Below are 18,571 nucleotides of genomic sequence, written 5' to 3' on the forward strand. Positions count from 1 at the left end.
ATCCCGGGTCATTGCCCTGGTGCTGCTGTGGCTACACTCTGATACCCTCTACTACTCCCAGGTGTGCAACTCCCACACACTGTGGTTGAACCAGGCCCCCTGGGAGGTGTGCATCGTGGCAGCTCTGACTTCTCCCATTTCACAGACAGGACACTGGCACACAGTCCAAGCTTCAAGATCACACAAGTGATCAGCACGAACTTCATGGAGTTGTGGGGACAATTACATGAGAAATATGACACACCAAAGGGCCTAGATTACTGCCTGGTGGGCAATGACCAGGGATAGCAACGTGGTACTGGCAGTACAGGGAAACTCCTCTGCCATCTTCCCTTTGTTGAGCTCGGTGGAGGAACTGAGACTTGAACCAGGGCAACTGCCAAGTTCAGAGTCTGAGCTTGTACTGAGGACTGTCTGGCCCATTCTGCTGCCTTCTTTCTGAAAGAGAGTCAGTGACATCAGGGCCCACCTTCCCCCACTTTCCTTCTTTCTCCCCACCCCCTTCCTCTTAGCAGACCTGAGTACATTCACAGTGCCATGCACACTTCCCCCACTAATTCCAGAATATTTTTATCACTCCAAGGGAAACCCCACCACACAGACTCTGTATCTCTTTCGCCATAGCCCCTGACAACCATTAACACACCCTACTGTCGTCTGCCTATTCTAGATAGCCCATAGAAATTAAATCATCACACGTGACCCTTTGTGTCTAGCTTCTTTTACTTAACATGGTGTTTTCAAGGCTCCTCCACAGAGTTGGACATTTGTCCTTCAGCACCCAAGGTGGCTAGTTCCGGGACTCTTCTTAGGTACCAAAATCTGAGGATGGTCACATCCTTATATAAAATGACATAGTTTTGACATGCAACTTATGAACATCTTCCCATATGCCATCAGCCACATCTAAAGGACTTGCTGCATCTATACAATGACAGTGTCACCTACACAAATGTTAGGCCATATTGCGTAATGATTTTAGTTTTTCCCCCTCAAATATTTTTGCATGTATGTTTGGGGTGGGGTGGGGCTGCAAATGAGTATTCATGTGGAGATCTGACATGGACATCAAGTCATCCTCCACCTTATTTTTTGAGATGGGGTCTTCCAGTGAACTGACTGAAAGTGAACCAGTGGAGATGATTGACTTAGGCTGGCTGGCCAGCAAGCTCCAGAGAAACACCCTTGTCTCTGCCTCCCTAGCTCTGGGATGCTAGGTGCAAACCACCATGCCTGGTTTTATATTTGGATCCTGGGAATCCGAACTCTGGCCCTCATGCTTGAATATGTTTGGTTTGCAGTTGAGGGTGGACACAGGCACTTATACAAAGGTACTTCACTGCTTTTCTTCACATTTTTATTGTAATAAACTGACCATTTTAACCATTTTCTTTTTTAAAAGTTTTTTTTTAATTATATTTATTGGGCCAGTGAGATGATTAGTGGGTTAAGGTCTCCACCTGACAACCAGAGTTGGATCCCTGGAACCCACGTGGTGGAAGGCAAGGGCTCCAGAAAGTTGTCCTCTGACCTCCACCTGTGATGTGACACACACACACACACACACACACACACACACTGAATACATAATGTGAACAGTTGGTTCTTTCCTTCTACCATGTGGGTCCCAGGGGTTCAACAGGGTTGTGAGGCTTGACAGCAGGCACCTTTACTCACTGAACAGTCTGGTTGATCATTTTAATTTTCCATGCGCATAGTTCTGTGGTAGTAACGTCACTCATTTTGTGCAGATACCACCACCACCCCTTCCAGGAATTCTCTCATCTTCCGGACTGTACTCAGAAAACAGTCTCCACTGCTCCTACCCCAGCCCTCAATAATCTCTAATCCTCTCTTTTCTTTGTGTGTGTGTGTGTGTGTGTGTGTGTGTGTGTGTGTGTGTGTGTGTGTGTGTGTTCGTACGTGCATGTCACATGTGTGCTGGTGTTCTCAGATGCCAGAAGAGGTTGTCTAACTCCTTGGTGCTGGAGTCAGGCAATTGTGAGCCTCCTGTCATGGATGCTGAGAACCAAAAGTGGGATCTTCTGCAAGAACAAGGAAGTACTCTTAACCACTGAGCTGCCCAGCCCCAATCCTCCTTTCTATCTCTGTCTCTATGACTGTTCCAGGCACCACATACAAACTTCCAGACATGACACCTGTCCTTTTGTGCATCACTTAGCATCAGGTTTTCAAGGGTGGACCATCTAGAGCACGTACCACACGTTACTGTAACTGATGATAGACCACCGCATGGTTAGATCACTTTCTGCTTATCAATCAGTGGACATTTGGGGCATTTGTTTTGGTCCATTCTGATTAATACTTTTGTGAACAGCTGTAAACAGTACATAGCTTTGTTTGAGTCTCTGGTTTCAGTTCTTTGGGTCTCTATGTTTTTAGAAAACTCCAGAGGCTTGGCTAAAGGATGGGTCCAGGGCTCCAGCAGCATCAGAGAACAGATCAGGCCTAATTCAGACTGTGGTTGGTGCTAGGTGAACCCCTGCAGCCTGGGCTGAGCAAACGGCCTGCTGAGTCATCCCCATGTACTTCCCTCTATTTGATACTAAGCCAACCAGCTTCTAAAGTTGGTCTATGCCTTTAAGATAAAATAAAGAACAGAAACAAGAGGAGAAAACTGTGGTGGTCAGAGGGAAGTCTCTGTTCTTCACTTCCATACACAAACCTCAGCTGTACAGACTTTTAGTGAGAACTGTGAGCACTTGGCAACCAGCATCTACTCCAACATCCTGATGGCCCCAGAATCCACCCATCCAGGCTCTGGTGGGATCAGAAGGCCATGTTGTCATCTGTTATGATGGAGACTGCCTTGCACCTGGGTCATTCTACAGAAGAATGAGATACAAGTGCCTTGGTGGCAGGTCCTGAGTGTGCACAGCCCCAGGCTTCCTGGAGGGTGATAGAAATTTCTGCTTCCTCAGACTTGGGTGCCTGCTATCCCCTGTCCCCCTACCTCTGCTTTATTCTTGGCTATGAATTGACTTTGGAAACGAAGCAGAAGGCTGTTGATGACAAGATGAGGTGGTGAAGGTGCTACAATCCCAGCAGGTTCCCGGGAGATCAGGAGTGAGCAGGTGGAGAGATGACTAAGCCCAGGACCAGAGAGAGCACTTCATCTACAAAGTGCTTGTCTTGCAAGTGTAACAACTAAGTTCAACGCTCAGACCCATGGGAAAACCTAGGCATAGTGCTGCATTATAAACCCAGCACTGGGGAGACAGATCCTTGAAGCTGGCTGGCCAGCCAGCCATCTTCCTCAGTGGCCTCAGGTACCATTGAAAGACATTGTCTCTCAAAAATGAGGTATATGGCTTCTGGAAAATGACAGCTGAGGTTGTCCTCTGTCTACACACACACACACACACACACACACACACACACACACACACACACACAGTCTTGTGTCTCCTCCAGGGCAGGATTGAGCATCTGGACTCTGTCACTGGGAGGCTGACATTTGTGCCCCATATCCGATGTCCCACCCCATCCCACTCCCCTCATCTAAAGAGGAACTGATAAACCTAGAAAAAGGACTTGTGTTCTGGAATTTTCCTCAGGCATCCAGCTGCAATGACCAACTACCAGTTGGGGATTTTTAGGTGTGTTTTTTTTTTTTCCCCGAACCACAGATGGGCTATCCAAGGCACCAGAACACTACTCTGTGAGTCCATCTGTCCTGGAAGGCAGTTGTGTCTCTGTGCAAACTTCAGGCCAGCTTCCTGTGGTCTTTCTTGGTCTACTGTTTCATTCAAATTTACACAGAAGGACAGAGAACAGTGGAGCTGGTGTTCTCCTCACTGGGGTCCTTGTCAGTGTGGCTGAGCTGTCTTGTTCTCAGCCTCTGATTCTGGTCTCACTTGAGACCAGATTCATGCATATGCTCAAAGGCTGCTGCTAGCAGGAAGGTGACTGAGAAAGGAAGATGATAATGCCTTAGCCAGCAGTCTCAGCCAGCTGAGCTGGGCCACCTACCAACTAGAAGAGACAAGAAAGAGAGATGTGTTCGGTGTGGCCACATTGGGAAAAGGACAAGATAGATGGGTCCAGGGCCCCCAACTCTGTCTTCAGGGTGTTAGCAGGAGCATTGAGTTTAACTGGAGAAAGAAAGGAGACAGTGCTGGCAAGAGTCTACACGTGGTTAAGCAGTTCTGGCGAAGGTGTCTGAGAGCAGTCTTGATCTCCTGAAGGTGGGCCTGAAGAAGTCACTACTGTCATGGCCTGACAGGATGTAGTCAGGGTTACAGTGTCACTGCTGCCCCATCATGTGGCCTCACAAGGGTGGGTAACTGTGAACATGACCTGTTGTGCAGACTCACCTTAGCTGGGTGTAGTTTTGAGTGACTTGTCACAAAGGTCAGTCCCTGAAATCCAAGGTGACTGGAGAGGAAAGGTGGAAGAGGGAGACACAGGACTGGGAAGGCACAAGGTGGAATTATGCCAGGGTCCAGTGCCCGTCTTCATTTATGCCTGTGCCACACTAAAAAGCACAACATTCAAGAATGCCTAAGGGCTGACAGAAACTAAAATAGGATGTTTGGTGTGGAATTCATGCAAGAGATCCTACGTGCAGGTGTGGGATAGGTAAAGAGCCAGGCATTACTGGTGAGTGCTGTGGAGGCAGAGCTAGGCCAGCCAGTCTCCTCAGCCTGTGGGTACCAGGCCAAGGAGAGACCTCTTCTCTGAAAACAAGGTTGATCGGTTCTCAGGAACAATATTGGAAGCTGATATCTGGCCTACACACACACACACACACACACACACACACACACACGCACGCACGCACGCACGCACGCACGCACACACACGCATGCACGCACGCACAAGCGCACACGCGCACACTCACTAGTGCAACTAGGCATGGTACTTTACAACTATAATCACAGACTTGGAAACCGAGTCATGAGGACTACAAATTCTAAGTCAACTTGAGCTACTGGATCAGAGGTTATGGCTCAGTGGGTAAAATGATTGCTGTGAAAGCAGAAGTAACCAAGTTCTGATTCCCAGCACTCATGGAAAAGACAAGCATGGTGGCACATTGCCAGGAGCCAGCCCCAGCAGTTGACGGTCAGGTCCGAGGGGATGTAAGGGGATGGAGTGAGCCAGGCTTGATGGTCGGGAGAATCTTGCAGCCTGATTGACTAGCAGCCAGAGTGCTTCTTTACTTTTACAGAATTCAGTAAGCAGGGATAGATTCATGTTGTTCCAAAACATAGACCATATCATTTTTGGTTTTGGACATGTGCCTTACTTCCTCTTGTACATCTTTAAGCAATCATTGATAAACTGTGACGCAACAGAGTTATCTTTTACTATCATTTTCCCTCAAGTTTAATCATCATTGATAAAGTTATTTTTTATAACCATTTTTACTCATCAACCCCATAAACCCAATTTTTAAGAATCTAGAGGCACATGATGGCCTGTTCTTAGGCCAGTAGCTTTTGTGGCTACAAGGACACTAGACCAAAACAGAATCTCTAAGCCAGCCCAGGCATATTGCCATGTCCCAAACAGTGTATTATTAACTCTTAATGGTCAGAGTGCCCATGAAAATCCTCAGGCAGGTATTATTCAAATTCTGGCAAAATACAATGTTTATATTTTATATCTTTATAGAATTTGTCTATATGTCTAATCCTGGCATCTTTTGTTCCTTGATCAAATGACACCATAGTGCCTCTGTATGTGCTAACATTTCTAAGAAAGGAGGTCATGACATCTTATTCTTTTATCATCTTTCCACTCCATTCTTTGCCCATCAATGTAAGTGTCTGTGTAGGGCAGAGGTAACATCAGCTAATCTAACTTTGTTGCTGTTATATGCCACATAATTGCCTGAGTGTATAGTGGGAAGAGGCTTGCAATCTGATCTAGCCCACTGAATCTTGTTGACCTTTTTAAGTTTACTTTGTTTTGATTATCTTCTTCCTGAGTAAATACAGAGACAGATGTTTCAATACTATCTCATAGCCTCATAAAGAGATCTCCTGGTTTCTTTATGTGAATTGTAACTTCTAAGGCATAAGGAAGGCCTTCAAGTTGATAAGGATATCTCCCTAGAAGCATGAGGGGTAGTGTGTTCAGGACTTTCCTGAGAAAGCTTAGAAACAGTACTTGTGGGAGAAGGCATAAATGATTCATAAGAACTTTTCCATCAACCTGATATCCACAAATAGTATAAATATTAAAAGTCCCCCAAGTATGCAACAGATGGAGATGAAAACCAAAGGTGGCACTGCGACCATCATATGACTCAGCTTTCCTGGATCTTTGTCAAGAAGCTATGCTGGCCTTATGACTTTTGCCATTCCCATCAGATAATACTGTGCCAGCACATGCCTGTAACTCCAGTTCTGGGGCATAGAGACAGGCTCACTAACTGGCTAGTCTAGCCACAGCTGCTAGTTCCAGGGTCAGTGAAAGACCTTATCTCCAAATCAGAAGAGAGAGGCTGAGTGTGGTAACACACACCTTTACTCCAAGCACTCAGGAGGCAGAGGAAGACATATATCCCTGTCAATTCCAGGCCAGCCAAGGCTAGATAGTTAAGGACTTGTCTATAAATAAATAAATAAATACATAATATTTTTAAAAATCATAAAAAGGTAGGGAGCGGTTGAAGGAATTTGACATTGACCTCTTTCCTTTACAGAATCTCACCCAGGTGAGTGCACCTGTGCACACATCTGCATACACACAGGTGAGTGCACCTGTGCACACATCTGTATACCACAGGTGAGTGCACACATCTGCATACACACAGGTGAGTGCACCTGTGCACAATCTGCATACACACAGGTGAGTGCACCTGTGCACACATCTGCATACACACAGGTGAGTGCACCTGCGCACACATCTGTATACCACAGGTGAGTGCACACATCTGCATACACACAGGTGAGTGCACCTGTGCACAATCTGCATACACACAGGTGAGTGCATCTGTGCACAATCTGCATACACACAGGTGAGTGCACCTGTGCACACATCTGCATACACACAGGTGAGTGCACCTGTGCACACATCTGCATACACACAGGTGAGTGCACCTGTACACACATCTGCATACACATAGGTGAGTGCACCTCACACACATCTCCATACACACAGGTGAGTGCACCTCACACACATCTACATACACACAGGTGAGTGCACCTGTGCACACATCTGTATACACACAGGTGAGTGCACCTGCACACACATCTGTATACACATAGATGAGTGCACCTGTACACTTCTGCATACACACAGGTGAGTGCAGCTGTGCATACATCTGCATATACACAAAGAAAACTAAGCATAAACCCTGAGTGCAATTTTGAAAGTAAACAAATAAAGAATTGCCCTTCCCTTCCTTCATCCCTTCCTTCGTTCTTTCCTTCCTTCCTTTCTTCATGTGTGCAAGGGAAGGTGCAGACATGTAGAGGTCAGACAACTTGCAAGAGTTGGTTCTCTTTTTACCATGTAGGTCCTGGGAATGAACTCAGAATACCACTTAAGCCATCTTGCTAGCCCAAGAACAGTTTTTAAAGACAATTGTTAGACTCCTGCTGCATTTAGGGCAGTGGCCTTTACCCCTTGTTTAAGGCTGCTGTGAAAAGTGGTGAAAAGGGGTTGTTTGTGCCAAGCTGAAAATGGTCCAGTTGCCTTCTGCACAGACACCTTCTTGGTTCTTTTGGGTAGTAATCAGGCTGCCACTTGGCACTGTTACTGGCTACTCCCTGTGTGCGCGCACACACACTGCCCCACACTCAGGTGCCCATCCCCTTTATTTTATAACCAATACCTATTCTTTTTGTTGTTGTTCATTTTTTAATTAATTTTTTACATTTCAAACCCAGTTCCCCTCCCCTTTCCTTCCAAACCTTCCACTCCCCCTCTCTGCCCATCTGTTCCATGGAAAGGGTAAGACCTCCCCTAGGAAGTCTAAGTCTGTTCCATCATCTTCATTGAGGCAGGACCAAGGCACCTTTTCACCCCCACACCCCTCTAGGCTGGGCAAGGTATCTCTCCATATAGAATGGGCTCCACTAAGTCAGTTTGTGCATTAGAGTTAGATCTTGGACCCACTGCCAGTGGCCTCATATATTGTCCCAGTCACACCATTGTCACCTATATTAAGGGAATCTAATTTGGTCTTATGCAGGTTCCCTATTTGTCAGACCTGAGTCAGTGATCTCTCACTAGCTTGGGTCAGCTGATTCTGTGGGTTTCCCATCATGGTCTTGACTCCTTTGTTCATATTTTTGCTCCTCCCTCACTTTGATTGACTCCAGGACCTTGGCCCATTGGTTAGTTGTTGACTTCTGCATCTGCTTCCGTCTGTTTCTCTAAGAGGGTTAAAGCTTCTCTGGGGTTATGGATTGTAGGATGGGTACCTTTTTTTATGTCTGGTATCCACTTATGAGTGAGTACATACTGTATTTGTCTTCCTAGTTTTGGGTTACCTCACTTAGGATGGCTTTTTCTAATTCTGTCCATTTGCCTTCGAATTTTAGGATGTCATTGTTTCTTACCGCTGAGTAGTACTTCATTGTGTAAATATACTACATTTTCTTTATCCATTCTTCAGTTGAGGGTTTCTTCATCTAGGCTGTTTCCAAGATCTGGCTGTTACAAATAATGTTGCTATGAACATAGTTGAGCAAATGTCCTTGTGGTGTGAATGTGCCTCCTTCAGGTATATGCCTAACAGTGGTATTGCAGGGGCTTGAAGTAGGTTGATCCCTAATTTTCTGAGAAATCGCCATACTGATTTCCACAGCGGCTGTACAAGTTTGCACACCCACCGGCAATGGAGGAGTGTTCCCCTTTCTCCATATATCTCCAGCATAAGCTGTCATTGGTATTTTTGATTTTAGCCATTCTGATTGGTGTGAGATGGAATCTTAGAGTGGTTTTGATTTGCATCTCCCTGATGACTACTGATGTTGATCATTTCCTTAGGGGTCTCTCTGCCCTTTGAGATTGTTCTGTTGAGAATTCTCTATTTAGATCTGTATCCCATTTTTAAATTTGATTATTTGGCTGTTTGATTTCTAGTTTCTTGAGTTCTTTGTATATTTTGGAGATCAGCCCTCTGTCAGATGGGGGGGGGTTGGTAAAGATCTTTTCCCATTTTGTAAGGAGCTGTTTTATCTTATTGACAGTGTTCTTTGCTTTACAGAAGCTTCTCAGTTTCAGGAGGTCCTCTTTATTTATTGTTGCTCTCAGAGTCTTGCTACTGGTGTTCTATTTAGGAAGTGGTCTCCTGTGCCTATGTGTTCAAATGTATTTCCCTCTTTCTCTTCTATGAGGTTCAGTGCGGATGGATTTATATTGAGGTCTTTGAACCATTTGGACTTGAGTTTTGTGCATGGTGATAGATAAGGATCTATCTGCCATCTTCTACATGATGACAGCCAGTTATACCAGCACCATTTGTTGAATATATTTTCTTTTCCCATTGTATATTTTTAGCTTCTTTGTCAAAAATTAGGTGTTCATAGATATGTGGGTTGATATCAGGGTCTTTGATTTGATTCCATTGGTCTATCTGCCTGTATTTTTTTTTTATCCCAATACCAAGCTGTTTTCATTACTATAGCTCTATAGTAGAGCTTGAAGTCAGGGGTGGTGATGGCCCAGCCTTATTCTTTGGAGTGTTTTTAGGTCTACAGAAAAGCTAAGCAGAGGGCTGAGGGTGTGGCTAAGTTGGCTTAGTGCTTGCCAAGCATGTGCAAAGTCCTGTGTCTGATCCCTGCTGACCATAAACCGAAATTGAGGGTGGGTACCTGCTATCCCACAACACAGGAGGTGGAGAAAGGAAGATCAGAAGCTCAAGGTTATCCTTGGCTACATAGTGAATGGAGACAAGGCTGGGATACATGTCATGTGAATTCTAATTGGTTTTAATAATAAAAACCCAGAGTCAGATATAGGGGTTAATGCTGAAATATCAGGGAAGCAAAGCAGCCAGCCACTAGTTCTTACCTCTACCGAATCCTCAGACCAAAGGGGCAATCCTTTACCTACGAATACTCAAATTGAATGCAATGAGCTCCTGTCTCCTCCTGCCTTATATTCCTCTGTCTGCCCAGCCATGTCTGTCACTCCAGTCTCCTCCTCCCTAGTGCTGGGATTAAAGGCATGTGACTCCCAAATAGTGGGATTAAAGGTGTGAGCCTCCACCGCCTGGCTCCGTTTCTCTTTTAGACTGGATCAATCTCCTGTAGCCCAGGGTAGCCTTGAACTCACAGAGATACACCTGCCTCTGCCTCCTAAGTGCTGGGTTAAAGATGTGTATCGCACTGCCTGGCCTCTATGGCTAACTAGTAGCTAGCTCCTAACTCTGATCTTCAGGCAAGCTTTATTTGTTAGAGCATAAACAAAATATCACCACAGATACACAAAACCCTGTCTTTAAAAAAGGGGGGGGGGAAGAAAAGAAAAAAGAAGCAGAAGCTGCAGTTCCCACATTTCCTCTTCTATTCACATCCCACAACTGGCACACTTGTTCAGTTGCTTAACCATACCTTACCAACCAAAGTCCAGCCTTTCCATAGGGCTTTTTTCTCCCTTCTGGTCATACATTCTGTGGGATGTGATAAATGTGTGGTAATTTGTATCCTCCATTATACTATCACAAAGAATAGCTTCGCTGACCCAAAGTCCCCTGTGCACCACCTCTTCCTCTCTCAGAGCCCCTAGCAGAGTGGCCTTTTCACCATCTCTGTAGTTTCGTCTCTTCGAGATCATTGCCATTTTGTGATCAGCTGATGCAGCCCCTTTACACAGCTGATTTCACTTAGCAATGTGTGTTTCACATGCCTCCTGTTGCCTGGAATTGGAATAGTACATTTCTTTGGTGGGATTGACATCCCATGGTCTGGCTATACTTACAACCTGTGAATCCCTCTACCATGGACAGGTTAAGACCTTCAGTAAGACCGACACATACTGAAGGTTGAGAATCTACCTTGTGTACCCCAGGCAAGATGAAAATGGCTGTCCACTCCAAGACTTGTAACTGAAAATGGGTTTATGAATAAAGGAAACTTGAACAAACTTGTCTCAGGGGTCTGCCCCTTTCCTCACTGAGGTCATTTTTCCTACTCTTGCCTGTTGTGGAATATTAGTTTAAGAGGTGTTACATTCATTTATGCTATGGAATATTTGTTTAATGATCCAAAGATGTGTTGCATTCTTTCATGCTGCATTTGTTTAACTCTGTGAAGCTCTGTTATTTTGCCTGTCTAAAATATCTGATTGGTCTAATAAAGAGCTGAATGGCCAATAGCTAGGCAGGAGAAAGAATAGGTGGAGCTGGCAGGCAGAGAGAATAAATAGGAGGAGAACTCTTGGGAAGAGGGTGAGGAGCGAGAAAAGGAAAAGGAGAGGAGGACACTAGGGGCCCGCCACACAGCCACACAGCCAATCACAGAGTAAGAAGGAAAATAAGATACATAGAATAAAGAAAGGTAAAAGTCCCAGTGGTAAAACATAGTTAAGGAGAAATGAGATAATTTAAGTTGGAAAAGCTGGCTAGAAACAGCCAAACTAAGGCTGGACATTCATAGGTAAGAATAAGTCTCCATGTATTTATTTGGGAGCTGAGTGGTGAGCCCCTAAAGAGTAAAAAACAAACAATTACATTGCCTTTGAGATAGTAGGCTTCTTGGTGTCTCCTTGAGGGGGGGTGCTGGATACTGAATAGAAAATACTATCTTTTGTGCATGAGGAGGGACCCTTTTGGGTTGTGGGGGGACTAGGAGTCCTGGAAGATCCCTCAGAATGCCCCCCACAGCATGACAAAGAGAAAGTTGTGGTCAGAGGGGAATTTCTTTGTGGCTCCTTGGTGGTGGGACCAGTTTGAGTGACACTGGACTGAGATAACAGCTGTTCCCAATTACAGAGTAGTATGTGTTTCAGAATACTGCATATGGTGCCACCACCATACCATTTCTTCAGGGTCCTAGAAAGGGACAGTGCACCTGTTTTACAAAGGAAGAATGAGGCCCTTCTGTGCTCGTGTGTTCCTTAGTGTGAATGAGTGTGTTCCCATGTCAGAGTGCATGCGTGGTCAGAGAACAACCTTGGATGTTGGTCTTCAGCCTTCATCCTATTTTGAGAGTCTCCATGTTGTTTTCCCTCTATACAGGCTAGCCTAGGCAGGCCTGTGAGTTCCTGGGAATTCTGGTGTGTCTGCCTCCCCTTATCCATAAGGATGACTGGACCTCAGACATTCCTGATGTGTCCTGCCTGCGGAGGGTTGTGAGCCGCCAGACATGGGTGCTGGGAATAGAGCTCTTGTCCCTCTGAAGGAACAGCAAGTGCTTTAACCTCTAAGATATCTCTCTAACCCCTGCCTGCCATTCAAAAAAGAAATCCATATTTTATAACAAATCCAGAAGTCTCATGTGGGCAGACCACTGGCTAGTGAGGAACATAGTCTGTGATATTTTATTGAAAGAATTAGCCGGGGTTTTTTTTTTTTTTTTTTCTTGGTTTTTCGAGACAGGTTTTCTCTGTGTAGCTTTGGAACTCGCTCTGGAGACTAGGCTGGCCTGGAACTCACAGAGATCTGCCTGCCTCTGCCTCCCGAGTGCTGGCATTAAAGGCACCAACACCTGGCTGATTAGCCGGATTTTTAAAACAAGGTTTTATGTATCCCAGGCTAGCCTCCCCATCCCCATGTGGCTGATGACCTTGAACCTCTAATCCTCCTGCTTCTACCACCCAAGTGTGGGCATTCCAGGTGTGCTCCACAACTCCTGGCCTATGAAGTGCTAGAGTCATACCCAGTGCTTGTGCAGGTCAGGTAACCACTCTTGTCAAGCAAGCTACATCCCCAACCCCTCAAAGTGCTGTTCTCATTGTCATCCCATAGCTGATGCTGCCATTTTTGCTCTATCTCACTTACATGTACTCTATTTGTGTGCTTTTTGGAAACTGGGACATCACAATAAGAAACTGAAAGCTATGTCCTCTCAGTGTCACCCATTGCCATCCATATGCCCCCTGTGGCCATTGCTGTCTGCCTCAGACAGGTTAGTGGTCCATTTTAATGGTCTGTCTGGGTTCTAGTTCTCTGATTTTCTAAAAGGCACCTGTTACAGGCTGAGGGCCTCCCATGGCTCAGGCTCTTCTATAGGCAGGCTGGCATCTGAAGGCACACAGCTCAGTAACCAACTTCTGAGGAAATGCTAGCATCTAGTTACCACTCATTGACAAGCAACTGGCACGAGCCAGATCCCCTATTTCAATTCTCCTGGACCATGCCTTGCCTGGTAGCCTGAGAGTTCTACCCAATGAGCTCACCTGTGCTGGTGGAATGACCCAAACTTTACTTTTAGGGAACTGTTATCGACGCTGGGTGGGAAGACAGAAATCAGTCTCACTTCACTTCAAAGGTGAACTTGTTTCAAAGAGGGCAGATGACGTTTGGAATCAGATTGGGGGAAAGTCCTGGGTTCTTGGAGGGAGAAAACACGACAGTGTTGTAACACGTTTCAGGGGCTGGGGGCGGGGGGGGGGATGTAGCTCAGGTGTGAAGTGCTTACATAAAATGCACAAGTCCCAAGTTTGATTCCTGGTCATATAGACCAGGTTTGGCAGCACACACCTGTAATTTAGCACGTGGGTGGTGTAGGGAGGAGAATCAGAAGTTCAGGGACATTACTGGCTACACATGGAGGCCAGCCTGGGATGCATGAGACTTTGGGGAATGCTAAAGTGGGTGAACAGTGCTGTTACCTGTGCTTTGAGCTGAACCACCCAGGGACAAACGCCCCGCTGGTGGTGCCAAAGTGAATTTAATGCCCTTGTTCTTGGGTCTGAGTCAGGGTGCCTCCTGGGTTCTCTCCAGGCACCCCCTGGCCACCTTCTTCCACCTGTTCTTCCGAGTGAGCGCCATCGTCACCTATGTGTGCTGTGACTGGTTCAGCAGGAGCTTCGTTGGCTGCTTTGTCACTGTGCTTCTCCTTCTGTCCTTTGACTTCTGGTCTGTGAAGGTAAAGCTCTTTCTCTAGGGACACATGGGCTTTGCTCCCAGATGGAGATGTGGGACCCAGGGCTGCTTTGGTTTAAGTTGTTGCTACATATAAAAGGACACTGAGGGGCAGGCAAGATGGCACAGCAAGAGAGGGCCCCTGTCGGCAAGCTTGGACCCCAGTATGATCCTGGAATCCACATGGTGCAAGGAGAGAAATGATCCCCATGAGTTGTCCTTTGACCTCCACAACTATGCTGCAGCACACGAGTGCCCTCCTTCTCCACACAAAATTAATGTTTGAAATATTTTTAAGGATTGCTAGGCTCATGTCACTTATAATCAGAGAGCAAAAATGCTTCAGTAAGTAGCTTCCAGGACCAGTTGTCATAGGTGACAACTGGGGTTGATGACCCCATATGGCTTTGGATTTTGTACAATTTTCATGATATATACACACACACACATATATAAACATATAGTGTGAATGCCTGCTTTATTTTGGGGCGGAGTCTTTGTTTTTTTTTGAGACAGTGTCTCATTATGTAACCCTGGCTAAGTCAAACTCACAGAGATCTGCCTGTCTCTGCCTCTTGAGAGCTGGGGTTCAAGGCATGCACTGCCCACCATACCTGGCCAGAATCCCACTTTACAAAGTGAGTAGGGCCGATATAGTGGAAAATATTTTTAATGCCAGCACTTGGGGTAGAAGGGCAGGGGTAGTTGGGCAGAGGCAAGTGGCTCTCTGTGAGTTTGAGGCCAGCCTGGTCTACAAAGTGAGTTCTGGGCCAACCAACTGAGACAATGTCTCAAAGAAAAAAAAAGTAAGCTTAAAGATGGAAAACCTGGGAAGCCCACTTAAGGAACAATTACAGTCCAACACCCTTTTTCTTTTTTGTGTGAGCATGCACACATGTGCTATAATGTACATGTGGTCAGAGGACAACTTCCTTCCACCATATGAGTGCTAGGGAATCGAACTTGTGTCATCAGGCTTGGCAGAATCATCTTCACCCACTGTCATCTGACCAGTCCCACACCCTTCTCTTCATGCCTTCTTCAGTTTACAACCAGTGTTAGTCAGGTGCATTGGTGCACACTCAATACTCACCACTCAGGAGGTAAGGCAGGAGGCTTGAGAGAGTTCAAGGCTGGCCTGGGCTAAATAGGAAGTCCACTAGAGAAACAATTAACCATTTTGTTTCTTGTGAGCTCACAGCCCTTTTGCCCCCTTTCCTCAGAATGTAACTGGAAGACTCATGGTGGGTCTTCGATGGTGGAACCAGATAGATGAGGATGGAAAAAGCCACTGGATATTTGAAGCCAGAAAGGTATGCTCTGAGACAAGACAAACTCATGAGAACTGGGGAAAGACTGCGTGAAGTTTACACAGGTTCCCTGAGTTCTGTGTGTGTGTCAGACCAGACACTGCCCTACACAAGTCCTCTGTTTAGTACTGTACTGTACAATACACAGTAAACAAGTGAAAATAAGAGTCACTGCTTGAAAAAGTCCAATGGCTGTCCCCCACCAGGTCTCTCCAAACCACGGGGCTGCCACTGAGGCAGAGGCACGCATCTTCTGGCTTGGCCTCATCATCTGCCCAGTGATCTGGACCCTCTTCTTCTTCAGCACCTTGTTCTCCTTAAAGCTAAAGTGGCTGGTAAGATGCACCCTGCTCCCCCTGCTGCTGTGACGAACCAGGGGCTAGAAGGGGCCTGACTCAATGGTGACCAACAGCTTGATGCAGATGGCCACATAACAGATACATTCACCATTTGAAGGGTATATTCTGGGGCTTCTGCCATTTTTGTGGGGTTATATAACCATCACAACCAATCTTAGGATTTGCTAAAGAGATTTTATTATAATTGTGTGTGTATGTGTCTGCATGTGGTATGTGCAGCAAGTATAGGTGCCCTTGGAGGCCCAAAGAGGGTATGGGTTCCCTTGGAGCTACAGCTACAAGCTGTTGTAAGCTGCTGACAGGAGTGATGGGCACCAAACCCAGGTCTTCTGTGAGAACAGCAAGTTCTCTTAGCTGCTAAGCCAGGTCTCTAGCCCATTTTAGAATTATTTTCATCACCCCTACCCCCCAAAAAAACTATACTTTGTCCATATTGCCCTCTATGCTGTTTTCCTGTCCCCTTGTACCCACATTCCTATATAGAGTTGCCTCCATACAATTCTGTTCTTTTTCAAAGTGGCTTCTTTCACTTAGCGCATGTTCAAGTCCAACCAGACTGTGGTGTAGATCAGTACAGTTTCTTTGCAAGGTTAAATAATATTCCATGGTATGAGTATACTGTATTCTGTTTCATTCATTAGCAGATAGGGAGTATTGTGGATATTAAATTATTTTTTGTCTCTGAGGTACTGGGGCCGTGTGCATGCTAGGCAAGTTCTCCACTGAGCTACATCTCAGCCCTCAGGAAGGAGTTTTAATTAAAAACTATGGTATCTTTTAACAGACCACCTTGCTTGGGTGGGAAGGCTGACTGTGCTCAGGTTTTATTTGGGAGGGCTGTCCATTCAATGGGGACACAGGACACAGGACACAATATAAGCAACACTGTGATAGTAAATGGGCTTCACAGTTTGGCTTCTGTCTCCACCACACCAGCTCCATGGCTTTGGATGACTTCTGTCTCTCAGCTTGTCTCCTCTGTGTGAACCACAGTGGTCCCAGCCTCTGGGTTGCTTAGGTGTCCACAAGTGTTTGCTTGGGACAGTCTGCAAAATCCCATTCAGTACACACCCTCAGCAGGCTTCCCTCTGCTCTGCCCCATGCAGGCTCTTGTGATCACAGGGATTTCCCTCCAAGCTGCCAACCTCTACGGATACATCCTTTGTAAGATGGGGGGTGAGGGCAACATCAGCACAGTTGCAGCCAGCTTTCTGTCCCAGACTGTGTTCCAGACGGTGAGTGACCAAGTTCTTCCCTGGATCCTTCCTCTGACAGAGGTGCTCAGAGTGAAGGGCACCTGTTAGCAACTGCAATTCCTAACCACTGTTTTCTACTGTGTATATGTAGTATCTACCATGCTATTTCCAATGCATAGTACTAGCTCAGCATGATGGCATACACCTTTAATCTTCATATTCTGAAGGCAGGGACAGGTGAACCCCTGTAAGTTTGAGGCCAGCCTGGTCTACATGAGTTCCCGCCAAACCAGGGCTATATAGTGAGATCCTATCTCAATAAATAAGCATATAAATATAAATAAAAGCACAATATGTCAGTTAGTTCTAGGGACAGCACTGTGCAAATGCTGTCCTTCTCAGAACCTTCTCACCTCCAACAGGTGTCCTTTAGACACTAGTTCCTCATTGCCCCTAGCTGCTGGTAAAGGATCGACAGCTCCTATCAGCAGTCAGGGTTTGACATTTTGTGACTACTGTTTAGTTTTAAGTGATACTTAAAACTATAGAATTGGGGGCTGGAGAGATGGCTCAGCAGTTCAGAACACAATGCTTTTGCAGAGGACACAGCTTGGGTTCCCAGTACCAACATGGTGGCTCAGCCATCTCTAACTCTAGTTCCAGGGGGTCTGACACCCCCTTCTGATTTCCACAGGCATCAAGCACACACATTAACACAGGCATACATTCAGACAAAACACTCACCTCATAAAATTAAATAAATTAAAACTTACAGAAGTGGCCAGGGAGATGGCTCAGTGGATGTGTAACCCTGACAACCAAAATTCAATCCCAAGAAGCCACAACAGTCAGATGCGGTGGCATACATCTATAATTGCAGGACTCCTGGAGTAAGATGAAATGTAGACACAGAAGTTCATGGGCAGCTAGCCTGGAGTACACAGTGCAGACAGGTGAGAGACCCTGCCTCAAAACCAAGGCAGAGAGAGAAAACTAACTCCCCAAAAGTTGTCCTCTGATGCTCACAGGTGCTTCACGGAATGCACATGCTTGCACACACACAATGAACAAACAAAAAACACCCCACAGAATTAATGAAAGAATGACAAGTTGAAGTCAGGAAATATTTTTTAAAATATTTATTATTTTATGTGTATTGGTGTTTCACCTGCATGAATGTCTGTGTTGAGGGTGTCAGACAGTTGTGAGCTGCCATGTGGGTCCTGGGAATTGAACCCAGGTTCTCTTGAAGAGCAGTCAGTGCTCCTAACTGCTGAGCCACTCTCCAGCCCAGGAAGTATTTCCTGAAGGGAGGGATAGAGGAGTTTTGGTCTGATAGCTTCACTATGCAGTGGTCCGAACACTGCTGCTTGTGGCAATGGGTCTCTTGAAGTGAGCTGCTCTTTGCTGGGACAGCCATGGTTCTTCTTGCCTTGCAGGCTTCCCCAGGTGACTTTGAGAAGCCCAGGCTTGAAGGACGGGACATCCACCAGCGTTAGGTGAGTGACGGATGCAGGCCAGAGGCCTGGGCACTCGTGGGACACACAGCTCCTGAGCAGTTGTGCCCCAGGTCTAGGACTCTCCCCAGTCCTCCAAGCTGACCTGGAGCAAGTCCAAGCTGGAGACCTGAAGTGTAGAGCCTGCCTGGGCCCCTTTGACCTTACAAAAGGTCCTATCTTCCCAAGGAGACCCCAG

At 46.1% G+C, this 18,571-nt stretch overlaps 1 protein-coding gene across 1 annotated transcript in view; it reads left to right on the forward strand.

The window, feature by feature from the left end:
• Tvp23a (trans-golgi network vesicle protein 23 homolog A) overlaps nt 1–18,375 on the forward strand; it is a 32,678-nt gene extending 14,303 nt beyond the window's left edge. Inside the window, exons 2-6 of the mRNA XM_027423912.2 lie at nt 13,871–14,015; nt 15,235–15,324; nt 15,528–15,656; nt 16,787–16,915; nt 18,316–18,375. Coding sequence (XP_027279713.2) covers nt 13,871–14,015; nt 15,235–15,324; nt 15,528–15,656; nt 16,787–16,915; nt 18,316–18,375 — 553 coding nt within the window. The remainder of the gene's footprint in view (nt 1–13,870; nt 14,016–15,234; nt 15,325–15,527; nt 15,657–16,786; nt 16,916–18,315) is intronic.
• Nucleotides 18,376–18,571: the final 196 nt, after the last annotated feature.

Source organism: Cricetulus griseus, chromosome 7 (genome assembly GCF_003668045.3).
Source record: "Cricetulus griseus strain 17A/GY chromosome 7, alternate assembly CriGri-PICRH-1.0, whole genome shotgun sequence".
Lineage (NCBI taxonomy): Eukaryota > Metazoa > Chordata > Mammalia > Rodentia > Cricetidae > Cricetulus > Cricetulus griseus.